The following is a 17,853-nucleotide window of genomic DNA, read 5'->3' as shown; positions in this document are numbered from 1 at the left end:
CTGTCCCCATCCCTGAATAACAACATAACAACTTTCTATACATTGCTTGCACGGTGATAACTGGCATAAGCCCTCTAGCAATGATTTCAAGTATACTGGAGAGCTTCTTGGGGGTTATGCTAATTCTATGCCATTTTACACAAGGGGTCTGCTTGAGCACCTGGTGGGGGGGTTGGGTCCTGGAAAGGCAGCCCTTGCAGATACCAAGGGATGACTATATATTACAGGAGTCAGAGTAAAGCCAAATAAACATCAAAGACTAGGTGTGGGGGGTGGGGAGGTGTCTATTTGAGGAAGAGTTTACAGATAATGTGAGCATCTGCCAGTGAGCAGAAGTAGCCAGCCCCAGGAAGCCCAGGGGAGGAGTGACTCTCAAGCTTGTGGATGGGAATGGTAAGGCCCAGAGTCAGGTAACCCTGGCCTGAGGACAGCCACAGACCCTGGTGTGTCTGTGAGCCCATCACCAGGGCGGAAACAAATGGGATACTGAAGCCAACTTGCTGAGGGTATCAGCGTAAGTGGAGTGCAGCCAGGCACTCAGTTTGTAATCCAGTGGTAGCAGGAAGCAGAGGGAGTGGTTTGAGCTGGGGTCTCATGTCAGCTTACTTTCAAGAGCAGATACAGTAAAGCTAGAACACACGGAGAAGATGAAACAAACCCCCAGCGGTTTCCTAAGGGGTTCTGTGTCTTCTAATAGGAAACCAGTTACTTACAGGGAGCAGGTGAGACAGGGTGGGAAAAATAAAGGAACTAGGGTAGCACTATAGGGATAAGAGACAAAGAAGACTGCTGCATTAAAAACAAGGTTTGAGATAATTCTGACATTCGGTATCATGGTCATTTTTCTATAAATCCAAGACAGTGCTTGGGCTGGAGAGATGGCTCAGCAGTTAAGAGCACCAACTGATCTTCCAGAGGTCCCGAGTTCAATTCCCAGCAACCACATGGTGGCTCACAACCATCTGTAATGGGATCAATGCCCTCTTCTGGTGTGTCTGAAGACAGCGACTGTGTATTCATATAAAATAAATAATTAAAATTTAAAAATAATAAAATAAGTCTTTAAAAAAAAAAACCTGACAGTGCTCTAAAAAATAAAATCTATTAATTAAAAACAAAAAGAGAGGCTGGAGAAATGGCTTAGCAGTTAAGAGCACTTACTACTCTTCCAGAGAACTGGGTTCAAATCCCAACACCCACATGGGAGAGCTCATAACCATCTGTAACTCCAGTTCCAGGAGACTCAATGTCCCTTTCTGGCCTCCGCAGGCATGAGGCACTCACATGGTCCAGAGACATGCATTCAGGCAAAATATTCATACATATAAAAAATATATAAATAAATACCAGTACCATGTTGACTAAACTAGGAAGCACTGTGGTATCAACATTTCCTCCCAGAAATGTATGTTAAAAGTGTGTCTCGAGGAAGACAAGAGTGGGGCCACAGGCATCAGACGATGAGTGCCTTGTTGCCTCTGTCATACCCAGACTTCTCCTTTGCCTATTTCCCCTGGAGGTCTGGAGCCAGTTCTGCAGTAAGCACAGGCTGAGGACAAAGCCACGGGCAAGCAATCCAGTGAGTACCTGGGTCTTTTTTGCTTACCAATCAGGTGTGCTTGCTCCCCTTCCTGGCAGGCTGTCTCCTGCAGCCCCTGAAGGAATCTGCTGCTCACTTGGATGATGTCATCGATGTTTGAGAACAGTATGTCCAGATCTCCAGGTGGCAACTGGAAGCAACAGAAATGCAGATACTTGGGGTCTGGTAGGAGACTATCGGGAACAGACCTGGGCACTCATGCTATCTGGGGTCCTATCACTCTTGGGAAGACTGGCCGCCCAATGCAATGTTGGAAAAGATTTGGGGATATTGTAAGTTAGATCCCCAAATTGCTTAACAGAGAGAGAGAGAGAGAGAGAAAGAGAGAGAGAGAGAGAGAGAGAGATCAAGTTTAGCGTGTCCAGCATGGATGTCCAGCAAGGCTAGTTTGTGGATAAGCAAAGGGCTAGCGTTGTGATTTGAACACAAGCCTATGGGAAACATTTCATATTCAAATCACAACTTCTTCCCCAGCTGGTAGCGTTATTTGGAAAGGCTATGGAACCTTTAGGAGGCAAGCCTTGCTGGAATCAGGGTAATGGAGGTGGACCTGAAGGTTTTTCAGCCTGCTCCTGCTCCTTCCTTGCCTATCCAATAGCTTGTTTAGTTCAGCACTTGCTGTTCTTACAGAGGATCCAGGTTCCCAGCACCCACCATGGTAGCTCACAACCATCTGTAACTCTGGTTCCCGGGAATCCCACAGGCACACACACAGTTATATAAACATATGCCAGCAAACACTCATACACATAAAAATAAATCTTCAAGGGGCTGGAGAGATGGCTCAGTGGTTAAGAGCACTGGTTAGATGCTCCTCCAGAGGATCTAAGTTTAATTCCCAGTACCCACAAGGCAGCTCACAACTCTGTAACTCCAGGTCACAGGGGATCCAACACCCTCACACAGATATACATGCAGGCAAAACACCAATGCATGAAAAAAATCAAAATAAATAAATAAATCTTCAAAAAAAAAATAGCCTTGCAAAACTGAGTTACATAAGAAGGCAACAATGAGATTGTTCATACTGTTTTAAGTAAGTTTACTATTTTTTTTTTTTTTTTTTTTTTGGTTTTTCGAGACAGGGTTTCTCTGTGTAGTTCTGGCTGTCCTGGAACTCACTCTGTAGAGCAGGCTGGCCTCGAACTCAGAAATCCTCCTGCCTCTGCCTCTGCCTCCCAAGTGCTGGGATTAAAGGCATGCGCCACCACCGCCCGGCTTAAGTTTACTATATTATGTCAGGCTAAGTTCATAGCTATCCTCAGCCTCTATGGCTAATAGGCTGCAAGCTGGACACACCCAAGTCATTCAAGGCCTTGCTGAAAGTTACATGGCCAATCAATAAAGACCTGCAGCTCATATCTATAATGAGAGGTCTTAAGAGGCAGCCCACTCCTGCTCCTAAAAAAGACAGGTTGTGGGACCGCGTGAGTACCTGCTGTAGGTTGCTTCTGATGTCAGAGGCACAGAGTCGGAGCGTGTGTAAGTAGGAGACTTCTGTGTCGATGAGCTCTCTGATGGCCAGCCTCTGCTGGAGCAATGATCTGTCCTCAGAGCCTTGGCCATCCTGCTCAGGACTCTCTGACCTGGAAGAGGCCTCATCTGCTCCCAAGTCAGCCATGTCCCCAGGTTCTGGAAAAAAAAAAAAAAACAACAACAACAAAAAACAAACAAAAAAAGCCATCTCAATTCAATTGTAAGGTAGGTCTCCTCCTTCCATCTCCTGCGAAATGCTGCCCCTAACTCGAAGACTACTTATCAAGTGGTCTAAAACATCATGGCTGCAAACAGAGTCGACTATTTGTTTGTTAATTAGAGTCAGTAAACTGTTTTGCATTTGCGGGTAGAGTCTGAACAATCCGAGAGGACAAACAACAGCTCAGGTTGTTGTTGACACTGGAAATTCATTTCCAAAGGGCCGCCTCTGCCTTGAGGCGCTGGTCAGCTGGCACCACTACAATGATGGAGAGGTGGAAAAGAGAAAAACCATAGCATGTGCTATGGAGAGAGGCGGAACTGGAGACGTGATTGGCAGTGAGTGACGGGTGAGAGAGAGTGCTGAGGTTGACATGCTGTCATTGCCCAGCAGGGTTGGTGGGACGGGGTATACAGTAGCCTCGTGCTTAAGCAGATACAGACTTAGCCCCAAGACCTGTTCCAGCTGTAGGATCCCCCTAGCTCTGGGCAATGACAGAGGGCCAGAATGAGGAAAAGTTCACTTTCTGGATCGGACCTCCTGGAAGGACCACCATGGTCCTCGATGCCACCGGAAGCCAAGTTGGTGTCTGTGGTCTATGCTGCTGCCCCAGGCAGGATGAAGCCTGTGATCCATTTGGATTAATGAGTGTATACATCTCTGTCACTGCCTGACGCCTTGGTAATGTCTTAAGGCTTTGCCGCCTGGGAGATTGGAGGGGGATCCTGATGTGAGTGGCATGTGTAGCCACCTGAGGCCATGTTTGAGTCCAGTGGTCTCTGCAGCCATTGAGGGCCATGAGTGGGTTGGTGGTCCTATGGCCAAAGGTTGTCTTGATGCCTGTGGCCTGTGTTACCACCAAAGCCCATGTGGGTGTTCATTATCTGAGCAGACAGCTGAAGTCACGATAATGTCAATGCGTGCGGGAGAACTGTCCATGGCCCTCTCCAGCCACCACATGGCTTTCCTAAATTGATGGCTTCTGGAGAGAATGCAGGTGAGAACAAAGAAAGAATCATCCTCCCTTGAGGGCAGGGGTTTGGCCACTAAGAATGTGAGCGTGCTCCAGTGAGTACATAGACAACACAAAATGAACTTGTTTTTTCTTTCTTTTTTTCCCTTTTTTTTGGGGGGGTGGGGGTGGGTAGGTCATGGGGGAGGGGAGGATGGACATGGGAAAACTGGGAGGTAAGCACTATTGGGGTACATGATGTGAGATTCCCAAATAATCAATTAAAAAGGTAATTTAAAAATTTTATTTCTCGCCGGGCGGTGGTGGTGCACGCCTTTAATCCCAGCACTTGGGAGGCAGAGGCAGGCGGATTTCTGAGTTCGAGGCCAGCCTGGTCTACAAAGTGAGTTCCAGGACAGCCAGGACTACACAGAGAAACCCTGTCTCGAAAAACCAAAAAAATAAAAAAATAAAAATTTTATTTCCCAAAACTCAATGCGCTTTCCTAAAATTGCTCTTATTTTATTTTCTGAAGTTTGATTCAGAGTCATTCAGGCATTCATTCATTTACTCACTCATTCATTCATTCATTTTAAAAATACTTTATGCTGAGGGGTTAGAGAGAGGGCTCAGCTGTTAAGAGCACTGACTGTTGTTCCAGAGGTCCTGAGTTCAATTCCCAGTAACCATATGGTGGCTCACAACCATCTGTAATGTGGTCTGATGCCCTTTTCTGGTGTGTCTGAAGACAGTGACCACATACATACATACATACATACACACACACACACACACATATACATACATCTTTTAAAAAAAAAAAAAAAAACTTTATGCTGGGCTTATGAGGCCATGCCCATGTAGATATATTCTGATCACATTTCCTCCCCATAAACAGCAACCCTTCCCTCTCTTGTCATCCCCATTGTTCCTATATGAAACCTAAATCCACAAGTGAGTGAAGACCTGTGATAGTGTCTTCCTGTGACATGCTCACCATGCTCGCCCCTGGTGCATCTGTTTTCCTATAGATGGCACAACTCCATTCTTCCTAATAGCTAAAAAGAAATCCCACTGTAACAAAGGCTGCTCATTTCCTGGCCGGTGGTCACCTAGGTCATTTCCATAGCTGTGAAAAGTGCTACCTTAAACTCTGATGTGCATGTGGCTCTGGGAGGTGCTGACTTGGAGTTTTGTTAGTGAATACCCAGGGGTGACATAGTCGTTAACCCAGATTTCTTTATTTGGCTTAGCTAAGTCCTCTCCCCTTTTCTCCCCACAGTTCCTGGCTCCCATCCTCAAACATGGCATAGAGCCTATGGTCAGGTGATTTTCTTTCTTTTCTTCTTTTGGTTTTTCAAGACAGGAACTCTCTGTATAGAACTGGCTGTCTTGGAACTCAGCATATAGACCAGGCTGGCCTCAAACTCAGAGATCCACTGCCTCTGCCTCCGAGTGCTGGCATCAAAGGTAAACACCACCAGGCCCAGCCAGCTTTGCCAGGTGATTTTCAAAGGTTCCAGGACCATGTTTCTGAATTGAGACCTCTCTCCAGCCATGCATCCATTCACATTTATCCTGGATATGCTTCCAGTTTAAAGTCCCTAAAACGAGCTGTGGTCATGGCATTCATTCCCTGCTGCCCACAGCATCATGGTTCCTTCCTGCTCGGCCTCACTCCCCCCAGAGAGAAGCCAGCCAGAGAGAAGAACAAACAAACAAACAAACACCCTTTCTACTATGAAACACTGAAACACTCAGGGAAGCCAGAATGAATGTACCCTTAACTCCAGATCAGGGCTTACAAAAGCCTAAGAGAAATCTCCAGGGATCTAAATCAGAGCAGGGGTGAGTGGGCTGGTGCCACTGTTCCCGCAGTGGAATGGACAAGGAAATGATTGTGGCCAATCTCAGCCAACTGGGAACTTACCAGGAAATACGCTCCATTCGTGAAATGGTGAGTCAGGGGACAGGATCAGCACAACATCTCTCTCCTCCACCTCCCCCTATGCCTCTTCTGCACTTGCTGTCCCCCTCCCAGGCTCCATCGTGATCTCCACCCTTCTCAACTCTGAAACTCCCACCTACTCATTGGACAATGTTAAAATTGTAAAAATAAGGTCATCATATGAACAAAATGACCTGGAAAAGAAAAACAAACAAACAAACAAACAAACAAACACCCTTTCTACTATGAAACACTGAAACACTCAGGGAAGCCAGAATGAATGTACCCTTAACTCCAGATCAGGGCTTACAAAAGCCTAAGAGAAATCTCCAGGGATCTAAATCAGAGCAGGGGTGAGTGGGCTGGTGCCACTGTTCCCGCAGTGGAATGGACAAGGAAATGATTGTGGCCAATCTCAGCCAACTGGGAACTTACCAGGAAATACGCTCCATTGGTGAAATGGTGAGTCAGGGGACAGGATCAGCACAACAGAGGAATAAATCAAGAGAGTTGATGGAGAGCAGTGACTGGCCCGCTGGAAAGGAACGGGAGGGATCCTGGGGGGCGGACAGTGGAGGGGACACTAGAGCTGACAGCTGCCCTCATGCTAACAGAAAGCAATTAGGACTAGAGAGTGTCAGAAGGTTGGAGAATATCTTGAGAACGGATTTGTTAAATTAGTATAGAATTTGGTATTTAATTGGGAACATTTACACAGACAACTCATAGAAAACTAAGAAACCAGTCAACCAATAAAACCAAAAAACATTTTTTTACAATAATTTTTATGCAGAAAAAAAAAAAAAGAGTGTTGTTCCATTTCTGGAGGAAGAAATACTGCGCACAAAGGGCTGGTACTGGAACACACAGACCTCCCGGAACTCTCCAGTCGGTGTATTCTTAGTGGCTCATGCCTCTTTCTTTCCAGTCACATCTCTATATGCCTGTCAAAGTCAGACCGTTTCCCAGGCCCGGGCCCCCAAGTCAGGTTAGAATTATGAGCAAATATACCTGTGTTGCTCTTCTCCTGTCGATCTGCTGGCAATTTCAGAAGATTCAAATATCAAACCTTCCAAGGGGAAACAAAGTTGTCAGGCCTGGGGACAAATGTCTTTTACCCACTGAGCCAGCTTCTCAGCTCAAGTTACATTTTTTTTTTTTTTTATAGCTGTGAGGCAAACTGAAAATTGACTGGAAAAAAATGAGATTTTTTCCAATTTTATTTAAATTAGTGATGATGATGATGATGATGAATGGGCTACATCTGTAGCTCAAATTCATATGTAGTGGTAAGAAAAAGAAGGCCAGTGAGGTGGCTCAGTAGGTAAAGTTACTTGTCACCAAGTCTGAGGACAGGAATTCCATTCCCAGGACATACATAGTAAAAGAAGGAAGCCAACACTGAAAAAGTGTCCTCTAACCTATACATGCACACAATAAATAAGTAAATATAATTTCTAAATTACACAGAGAAGCTACATGGGCTCTTGATGCAATTTCACCCATGGTCAGTTCAAAACTACATATGGTATAATTACTAGTCTGCTGACACTGATAGAGTCACGATCTATAACATTCCAGCAAAGTGCCCTTCATCTGCCTCTCCCCTATGGCTCCAACTCCTCCTGGGTACAGTACTCTGAAAAATAATTTTCAGTTTCTTTCAAATGAGACATTATCACCCTCCTAGGCACCTAAGCATCTAACCCAGAGAAAGTAAGTGTAGGTCCATACAAAATTCTACATGTGAACGCTTATAGAAGACAATAAAAGTGCCCTTTAGTGGCTGAATGATTGAGCTCCTTGGTACCACTGAATGATCAGCATTGGCTTGGTTGGGCTCTCAAGAAAACGACTCTGTGTTAATAACAACCTAGAAGGTTACTGAGCTCAGTAATTCCACCTAATAACACATGAAATCACAGAGATAGACAGATCAGGGGTTGCCTGGCTAGGGACAGTGCTAGAAGGCAAGTGAATGGGACTACATTATAGAAATGAACATGACGGAGCATCCTGCAGTGGTGGGAGAGTCTATACATGTATGTATACGTAAAGGTTATGCAATTCGTCACATGATAAAATGCTAAGGAATAACCACATTCATGTGGTATACTAGTGTCCGTTTCCTGGCTTGGGTATTGTACAGTAGTTAAGCAAGCAGAGGGAGGGAGGCCAAGATGGCTCAGTGGATAAAGGAGCTTGCCACCAAGCCTTGATGACCTGAGTTCAGTTCCTAAGACCAACAAGGTGGAAGGAGAGAATTGACTCCTGAAGGTTGTCCTCTGACCTTCACAGATGCACCTTGGCACCTGTCTAATAAGGAGGGGCCACGCCCTTTCTTCAAGGCAAGTAGGATGCCTAATGAAAAAGAAAAAGTGCTGTCGTCTAAGGCAGGCTTACCCTCTAGAACATCTTGATGCCTTACAATAGGCAATTAAGAACTAAAACCAAGCCGGGCGGTGGTGGCACATGCCTTTAATCCCAGCACTTGGGAGGCAGAGGCAGGCGGATTTCTGAGTTCAAGGCCAGCCTGGTCTACAGAGTGAGTTCAAAGAAAGCCAGGACTCCATGGAGAAACCCCAAAATTCACACACACACACACACACACACACACACACACACACACACACACACAACTAAAATCAAGCCAGCCTGGTCTACAGAGTTCCAGGAAAGCTAGGACCCCACAGAGAAATCCCATCTCAAAACAAATAAATAAACATACAAAACAGGGAAGTAAAATCAGGGACCACAGGTGTAGGTCAATGATAAAGTGCTTAACATTTACTGGGGCCTGAACTCAATGCCCAATTCCTGGCAACACACCCGCATGCTCACGCACACGCACACGCACACGAGCCAATTAAACTCATCCTGGCACATACTGGATGCGAAAGGGAAACTGTCAATGGTGCATCTATGCTTCTACAGCAAGCTAATGCTTCTTGCTTTTGAATTGCATAAAGCTGGGCTGATTCTCTTTTTCTCACTTCTCTACTGGGGCAACAGGATTTGAACACTCCTACACATTCATTCAACAAAGAGTGTGCTGGTGTGTGCCTAGAATTCCAGCCCTTGGGTGCTAGAAGCAAAAGGATCTTGGGTTCAAGACCAACCTGAGCTAATAGATAGACCCTTGGGAGAGATTGATAGAGACAGAGACAGAGAGACAGTCAAAGTGAGACACAGAGATGGAAATTGGAGGTGAGGGTGGGGGCTGGGGTGGGGGGGGAAAGAAAGACAGAAACTCCAAGTGGAGAAAGTAGGTATCCTCAGCCATCCAGAAATGACTCCAACTTTATTCGTTTGTTTGTTTGTCTGTTTGTTACATCTCTTTGCCTTGGCAAGTACATGTATATGGAAGAGTTGGTCCTCTCCTTCTACCACATGGATCCTGGAGATGGAATCCAGGTCATCAAGCTTGGTGTCAAGTGTCTTAACGCTGTACCATCTCTCCAGCCCAGAGGGCTCTAACTTAAAATTTTGGGAGAAAAGAAAAACAGCATGAGACCTAGAGCCTGGGAATGCGGGATGGTTCATGGAGGGCTGTCCAAGGTGAAGGTCAGGAGCCATAATAGTAAGAGACCCTACTGAGAAATAAAGGGAGGGAACACCTATAAAAACAATAGTGGCCAGGAGGGGGGACTCTGGCTGAAGGGCGTGGTTGATGAGACCTCTGTAGCAGTCAGAAGAAACATTCCTATACATAGTGCTTGCAGCTCTCAAACTCAGATGGGTCTGAGATTGAGATTTTTATATGAATCACCTTGGAAGCCTGCCCCTACATGATTACCAAGTGTACTTGTGTATGTCTCTTAGGTATATGGGCACACACATGTATAGAAGTCAGAGGTTAACTTTAGGTGTCAGTCCTGGCCTTCTGTCTTCTTTGAAGTAGGGTCTCTTTGTTGTTTGACGTTGGGCCTTGTGCATCAGACTAGCTAAGCCTTGAGCGCCCAGAGATTCTCCTGTCTTCTACCTACTGGTATTACGAATGAGTGTCATTCTGGCTTTTTGAATGGGTTCTGGGGATCAAACTCAGGCCGTGAGGTTTGCAAAGCTAGTGACTTTACCTGCTGGACCATTTCTCAAGTCCCACTGCTAACCATGTTCTTAAGATTCATGCGCAGTGCCCAGCAGTTGAGGGCCAACAGCCCTACAGGTCCTCTGTGCCTACACTACAGCTTCCGACTTAGTCTTTTCCTAGGATTGCTGAGTGTGTGGACTTTCTTGTGCCTCCCCTTGGGCTCTTTCCCTTCTGTTTGTTTGTTTTGTCCTATTCCAATGTATTTTTCCTATTATATTTTATTCTATTACAGAATATTTATTATTATCCTTCAGAAGCCTGTTTGTTTTCTAATGAAAGACAAGAAATGGGTGGACCCCAATAGGAGGGGAAGTGGGAAGAGACTGGGAGGAGTAGACAGAGGGGAAACCTTAATCAAGATACATTATGTGAGAGGAAAAAAATCTATTTTCAATAAGAGGAAAAAATATTCATGCTCGGAAAAAATAAAAATCAGGCATACTGCTTGGTGGCTCTGCTCTGTCTAAAAATAATTGTAAGAGGGACTGTGAAGGTTCAGAGGCCAGGCTTGGAGCCAAGAAAACCTGATTTGAAATTGTTTTTAAAGACTTTTGAGTCCGGGTCTCATGTTGCCCAGGCTAGCTAGAGCTCTCACATGGCCACACTTAGCCTTGGTCCTTCTGTCTCTGCTTCCCAGGTAAGAGGACTACAGGCGTGCTCCACCATGCCTAGCTGCTGATTTGAAATTTTGATTCTTCGATCAATTTACCGACCTTCCCAGCACATTTACCCAACCATCCTTATATGATTCCATAAGAGAATGTCTAACGAAGTGCCCAGAACAGAAGCTCAGTTTTTAATTACTCAGCTGGGTTTTTAATTACTTTTTTGTTGTTGTTGTTGTTAAATTGGAAAGCTAGTGTGATGGTTTGTATATACTTGGCCCAGGGAGTGGCACTATTAGAAGATGTGACCCTGTTAGAGTAGGCATGTCACTGGGTGTGGGCTTTAAGACCCTCATCCTAGCCTGGAAGCCAGTATTCTGCTAGCGGCCTTCAGATTAAGGTGTAGAACTCTCAGTTCCTCCTGTGCCATGATTCCTGCCTTGATGATAATGGACTGAACCTCTGAACCTGTAATCCAGCCCCAATTGCATGTTGTCCTTTATAAGACTTGCCTTGGTCATGATGTCTGTTCACAGCAGTAAAACCCTGACTAAGACAGCTAGTATTATCATTGACCAGGTGGATGGAAAGTTATCTATGAATACTTGCTGATTGATTTTTGTCAAAACTAATCAAATTAAAGTAAACAGAGACTCAGAACAGTTCATCGTGACTGAAGTGCTGATTGTCATCATCACCATCCTTGATAATAAGAACTATGAGCCATAACCTGAAATTGCTGCTATTGCCTCAAAAATAAAACCGAGAGATTGGGAGGGAGAGTGGGTCCCGAGGATGCAACTCAATCCAGTCATAATGGAGACGGATTCCTTTCCGGTTTTATTTTCACAAGAGCTAATACATTTTTCTTCTCTACCTCCACCTTGGCTTATGGCACTCTGAATTGGATTTCTGCCACTTGATTAAGACAGATGGTTTTTTAGCCCTTGGAAGGAAACAGGTCACTGGGAGTCAGCACAAGCTAATTAAAAAAAAAAAAAAAAAAAAAAAAGCAGGTCATGCCAGGCTATCCTCATTCTCCGGCAGTCAGTCAACTGCTTCAGTAGATCAAAGGAATGCCGTAGCCTATGTAGCCCAGCAATCTGGCTCAGCAAGGTCTTGAGGTCTTGTGATTCTCTCAGGACACCCTTACAAATAAGAAAGAAAGATGTGGTTATGGAGGCTGGGGAAAAAGGCATTGAGAGGCAATCATGTGTACTAAAATTGATAAAAATTGCCAGGCAAGATGCACCCACCGGGTCAACAGTGTCATTACTGTTAGTGAATAACTATCTGATTTCAGATGCCACTTGAGGCCTGCCCCATGGGAACTAATGCCTGGCACTGGCATCCTGTCAAAAGCCCACTCCGCGCAGCTAGAGAGGACAGAAGCTCTAGTGGGGAACCCACAGAAAGTATTTGTTTTGTCAAACGGACACCTTATCAAACTGCCTTCTAAATATTTATGTTTACACCCACGCAATAATGTTACTCTCAACCTCAGCAAGAGAAGTTTCTACAGTGGGCCAAAGTTAACGCCGAGAGTCGTAGGTGACCAGCTGAGGCTAAGTGACGGTTGAGCCCTAAAATGGGTCATCTATATCACACTCTGCTTTATCTCCTCTGCAGGGATCAGGGAACAGGGCAGAGGAAGGGGTGGAAAGAACATAAGAGCTGGAGGATGGGAGGAACGCTGTGAGATGCTTCTTCTGGAGCTGATAGACCTGTTGCATTCACAGACCCACATCAGCTGTGGATTCCCTGTGGAAGATCAAGACAGTCAACATTCCATCATGGGTGGGGGAGGGGATCATGAGGCTCCGCCCTCCGATGAGGAATTATTGACAGTTGTTGCCTGGGGAGGGGTGAGTTTTTTTCCCCAGGGGCGTGGTTAATGGTAGATTGCACATACTCCCGGTGGATGTTTCCACACCCATACACATGCAAACAGAACTAATTGAATAACATGGAATATGAAAAAACAGGGAGATGTGACGGGTAGGAAAGTGATGTGGGCATCTAGAGAGAGTGGAAGGGGGAGTTAGGTGTGTATATGATCAAGATACATTGTATACAAATGTGAAACTGTGAAAGAAAATTTTTTTTAAATCCGTTTGTTTGTTTGTTTGTTTGTTTGTTTGTTTTTCAAGACAGGCTCTCACTATGTAGCGCTGGCTGTCCTGGAATTCTCTCTGTAGACCAGGCTGGCCTCAAATTCAGAGATTCACCTATCTGCCTCTGCCTCCTGAGTGCTGGGATTAAAGGCCTGTGCCACCACCTGAGTCCGGTTCTGTCTGATACCCATTAATCGATCCAGTGTTTCCCATCTGAAAGACCACCTGAGTTCACACTCCACCTTCTTCCTGAAAGAGTATGACATATTCCTGACTGGAATCATGGCAGCAGCATGCCTTGATCTTTAAAACATGAAAACTAGGACTCATCTTTGAGAAATACCTTTAATAGGGGTTAGAGAGATGGATATATGGTTAAGAACATTGGCTGCTCTTTCAGAGGACTCAGGTTTAATTCCCAGCACCCACGAAGCAGCTCACAACTGTCTGTAACTCCAGTCCCAGGGGATAAATAAGCTTTTCTTGCCTCCTTGGGTACTAGGCACAGGTGTGGTGCACAGACATACATACAGTCAAATTTATACAAATAAAACTAAGTAAGCTGGGCAGTGGTGGTGCACGACTTTAATCCCAGCACTTGGGAGGCAGAGGCAGGCGGATTTCTGAGTTCGAGGCCACCCTGGTCTACAGAGTGAGTTCCAGGACAGCCAGGGCTACACAGAGAAACCCTGTCTCGAAAAACCAAAACCAAAAAAAAAAGGGGGGGGGGCATTGCAAAAAAAAGAAAGAAAAAACAAAACCAAAAAGAAGAAAGAAAGAAAGAAATTAAAAATAATTTTTAAAATAGATATATCTCTAATAAGACCTTGATCTAATAAGGGAACAAGGGTTGGGTAGGTCTTGTGCTTAGCCCCATCAAGGTCCGAAGTTTGATTCCCAACACCAGAAGAAAAAAAAATTGTCTACAGAACAGCCATGCACACACACACACACACACACACACACACACACTACAATTAATTAATTGATTAATTAATATTGTAGTCTAAGGCATGTTCACTCCTGAGAAGATTATGATGCCTTATAATAAGTAATTGAGAACTAAAATCAGAGATGGGTGGAGGTGGTGCACGTCCTTAAGGAGGCAGAGGCAGGCACATCTCTGAGTTCAAGGCCAGCCTGGTCTACAGAGTGAGTTTCCGGACAGCCAGGGCCACAAAGAGAAACTCTTATCTTGAAAAACCAAAACAAACAAAACCAAAATACCTAGACTGGTATTCCTTGACTCCAATGCCCTTTCCAACGAATCACCCCTGTTCTCAATAACAAATTTACTTATTTAATTATTTGGTGGTTCATTCAACAAAGTATAAACTTTCACAAAGGCAAGGCATCATGTCTTATTTTTTTCACTGACATGTTACTTGCTGTCTGCTCTAGAGCTAGCACATAATACGTGCCCAGTTAATAAACTGAATAATCAATATAGATAAACACAAAGAACCATGGGTAAATCGCCAATGACACTGAGACTAATATGCTCTTACACAAGTCTTTGATTCTTCTCGGAAGACATCAGAAAGTTTAAGGTCAGGAAAGGACTGGCAATTCCCCTTGATTTGTATACAAAATGGAACTAGGTGCTATGCACTCTCTATGGCTGCCTCTCTCTTTCCGAAAAATTATTTTGAGCTCTAATCACGCGGTGGCATATAGTAATATCTCATCATTCTTTACAGCTGTGTAATATTCTGTTATGGCTATCCACATGCTGCCATGGATATACATATGTTATGGGTGTCTGTGGTATATGTTTATCTGTACACTATGATTATCAACATACTGGATAAACAGCTGGTTGTTTCCTGTTACCTAACTGGTTCCACTGTTACCATAGGGCCAGACTTAGTAGTAGTAGAATGTTTGGGTCACATGGTAGGAGTCCTTAACTTATAAGGAAACGTTAAGCTCTTTATAAAGCAGACTTTGGTTTGACATTCCTACCAGCAGTGTGAACTGGATCTGCTCTGCCTCCTGGCCAACACCGGCACAGCCAGCCTTTCTTGTTTCTCTGGGGTTAATAACCTTGAGTACCCTTTCCAGCTCTTATTTGCCACTGACATATTTTCTTGAACAGCATCTTTAATGTATGTAAGTTATGAAAAAGGCTCTTGCTCATCACAGACCTAAGTAACAACAGAAAAGGGTGTGACGAAGAGGGTAGAGCTCTCCACACTAACCACCACTCCGTGGCACGCAGGTAACCACAAGGTATGTGAATCACCAGAGACACATACAAATTAAGCACAGAACTCCCCTCAGGAAGTTCTGGTTCAATGGGCTGGCCTGAAGCACTTAACAAATGTCTAGGAGCTTTTGATGTAAGTGTCTTATAAATCGTTTCTCAAAAAGTCTGTTCTAGAGTGTAGTGAGTTGGTCTTGGGGAGGTGTGGGGGCGGGTACGCAACTGTCATCAAGTAAGGAAGGGCATTTTGTTAAAGTAGGAAGTATGTTTGCTATGGATGGTCCTCTATTGAGGGCTAAAGTTTAAAGTACGAAAGGTCTAATCTGATCATTAAAGCCCGCTGTAGCTGCACATGCCTTTAATCCCAGCACTCAGGAGGCAGAGGCTGGCAGTTCTCTGTAAGTTTGAGTCAAACCTAGTCTACATAATGAGTTCCAGGATAGCCAGAGGTACATAGTGAGACCCTGTCTTGAAAAAAACCAAAAGGAAAAAGGAAGAAAATTCAAAATGTTAGAAACAACTGGGAGGGAGGGGCAGAAGCAATAGTTTGGCTATTAAGATCTCTGATTGCTCCTCCAGAGGACCTGGATTCAGTCCCCAGAACCCACATGTCAGTTCAAAACAATGCTCCCTTCTGGCTGCTGGGAGCACTGCATACACATGGTGCACAGACACACATAGAGGCAGGCTGGACACCCATATACACAAAATAATAAAACACAACCATTGCTGGAGAGGTGGCTCAGAGGTTAAGAGCACTGTCTGTCTAGAGGTCCTGAGTTCAGTTCCCAGCCACCATATAGTTGCTCATAACCATCGATAGTGAGATCTGGTGCCCTCTTCTGGCCTGCAGGTATACATGCAGGCAAAACACTATATACATAATAATAAAAAAAAATCTTAAACAAACAAACAAAAAACCTACAACCAAAGGACTGTGGAACAAAATCATAGCATAAAGCCAGAAAAAGAAAGTTACCAAAATCACTGTGTTAAAAAAAAAAAAAAAAAAAAAAAAAAAAAAAAAAGAACCCCTGTGAATTAAGAAGAGAATGATCCAGAAAGGGTAAAGAGCAAAGACACCTCTCTTCTCTTTGTAAATACGTGGCCAGACAGGTGGTATGTGTCTTAACCCAAATTAAACAACAGCCATTTAGCCTTAGCCAGACTTCCCTGGCTCTACCTGGAAGGTTGAAAGGGGTAGAGAAAGGAGACCATGCAGTATATTTTTAAAAGCAGGTCTTTTTATAGATCAGTGGGTCTGCTCAGTCTGTGTCTTCACAACTGCCGATCCACAGATTTAAAGTTCTTCAGCCTGTCAATAAACAAGCGCCAGGCTGTGGACTGTCAAGCCCGGTAAATGCCATGCTGCTTTGGTGACAGCGCTCAGACAACACACCCCCTCTCCATAGTTAAATAAAAAGCCATTGATTTGAGCTGGAGCAGAATCAACCGAGGCACTGTTTGCTGCAGTAATCTGCTGATCCAAGAGAGAGGCGAGCCAGCTGTTGGCGAATTCTGTGCCCTGGCAGAAATTCAATGAGGCTGGGCAAAAAATCGGTGCCGCCAGGTCCCAGTTCATGTCCTCTTTCCTCTCCTTTAAAAATACACTCTACGGTTCTGGCTCCATTCAAAAGAGGCGAGTGACACCTCGGGACCACCCTTGTTAGAGTATCTGGTAGTTTCCACATTTAGTTTTGACTTTGGGTCACATAGTGAATTGAGGGGTTGGTGAGAGTGATTAAGCATGCTGGATGCTCTTCCGGAGGAGCTGAGTTCGGTTCCCCTGCCAGTGTCTCTCAGCTCACAACCACTTGTAACTCCAGCTCCATGTGGATCGATCGGGAGGCGTCTGACCTCAGGGAGTTCCTGCACTCACAAGCATATACCTACAAACAGGCACGCACATACACATAATCAAAATAAATACAAGTACCTTAAAAACAGTGAACGAAGTACTTCACTGCACCCTTATCGAAGGTACTCTCTCTCCAGGGTATGTGCTGTGTTTTGCTAGTCACGATATCATTGACTTTATTAAACTTTCATTTGTACACTTATGTGTGTGGAGGCCAGAGATCCCGGTAGGAAGTCTTTGTCAGCCTCTCTCCACTTTATTTATTTACTTATTTATTTACTTATTTATTTACTTACTTACTTTTTTTTTTTTTTTTTTTTTTTTTTTTTTTGGCAATCTCTCGCTGAACCTGCAGCGCACCTATCTGTCTAGAGTGACTAGCTAGCATGCCTCAGGAATCCCTTTTATCTCTGCCTGCCCCCACTCCCTGGGCTGGAGTTACAGACTCCTCAGCAAGATCCTTTTAAGTGGGTGTTGGGGATCCAATTTCGTGTCGTCACGCCTGCAAGGCTTTGCCCGTTTCCCGATCTCCTCAGCTCCACTCACATACACACTTTTTAAAGTTTTCATTTTATGTTACTTTGTACACAGCCTAATTCCTTCCAGGTCTTTCCTAACTGGCAAAGCGGTGTTTGATCGGATTATTGGCATCAGCTGTTCTGTTGAGCATCTACTGAGTGCCAGGTACCAAGCTTTACACTCAAAACAAACTGGGGGGCAAAGTACAGGGCTTGGAAAAGGGCAAATTGGACTTCCCAGATCGTATAGGAGATCAGGAGGTTGC

General features: G+C 44.6%; 1 protein-coding gene across 6 annotated transcripts in view; it reads right to left on the bottom strand.

Moving 5' to 3' along the window:
* Positions 1-17,853, bottom strand: part of Arhgef37 (Rho guanine nucleotide exchange factor 37) — a 45,516-nt gene that overhangs the window by 26,520 nt on the left and 1,143 nt on the right. For 2 of the 6 annotated variants that reach the window (XM_034517628.2, XM_076912572.1), the window contains exons 2-3: positions 3,036-3,232; positions 1,607-1,730 (exon numbers count right to left, since the gene is read on the bottom strand). In XM_034517628.2, the coding sequence (XP_034373519.1) occupies positions 1,607-1,730; positions 3,036-3,221 (310 nt within the window). In that variant the 5' untranslated portion in view covers positions 3,222-3,232. Of the gene's footprint in view, positions 1-1,606; positions 1,731-3,035; positions 3,233-6,178; positions 6,601-6,631; positions 6,732-7,207; positions 7,266-17,853 lie in introns of those variants that run through there. The other 4 variants (XM_076912574.1, XM_076912573.1, XM_076912575.1 and 1 more) reach the window with 4 other exon arrangements.

This window comes from Arvicanthis niloticus, chromosome 14 (genome assembly GCF_011762505.2).
Source record: "Arvicanthis niloticus isolate mArvNil1 chromosome 14, mArvNil1.pat.X, whole genome shotgun sequence".
Classification (NCBI taxonomy): Eukaryota; Metazoa; Chordata; class Mammalia; order Rodentia; family Muridae; genus Arvicanthis; species Arvicanthis niloticus.
The sequence above is the reverse complement of the archived record's forward strand: the minus strand, read 5'-3'. Positions and strand labels throughout refer to the sequence as shown.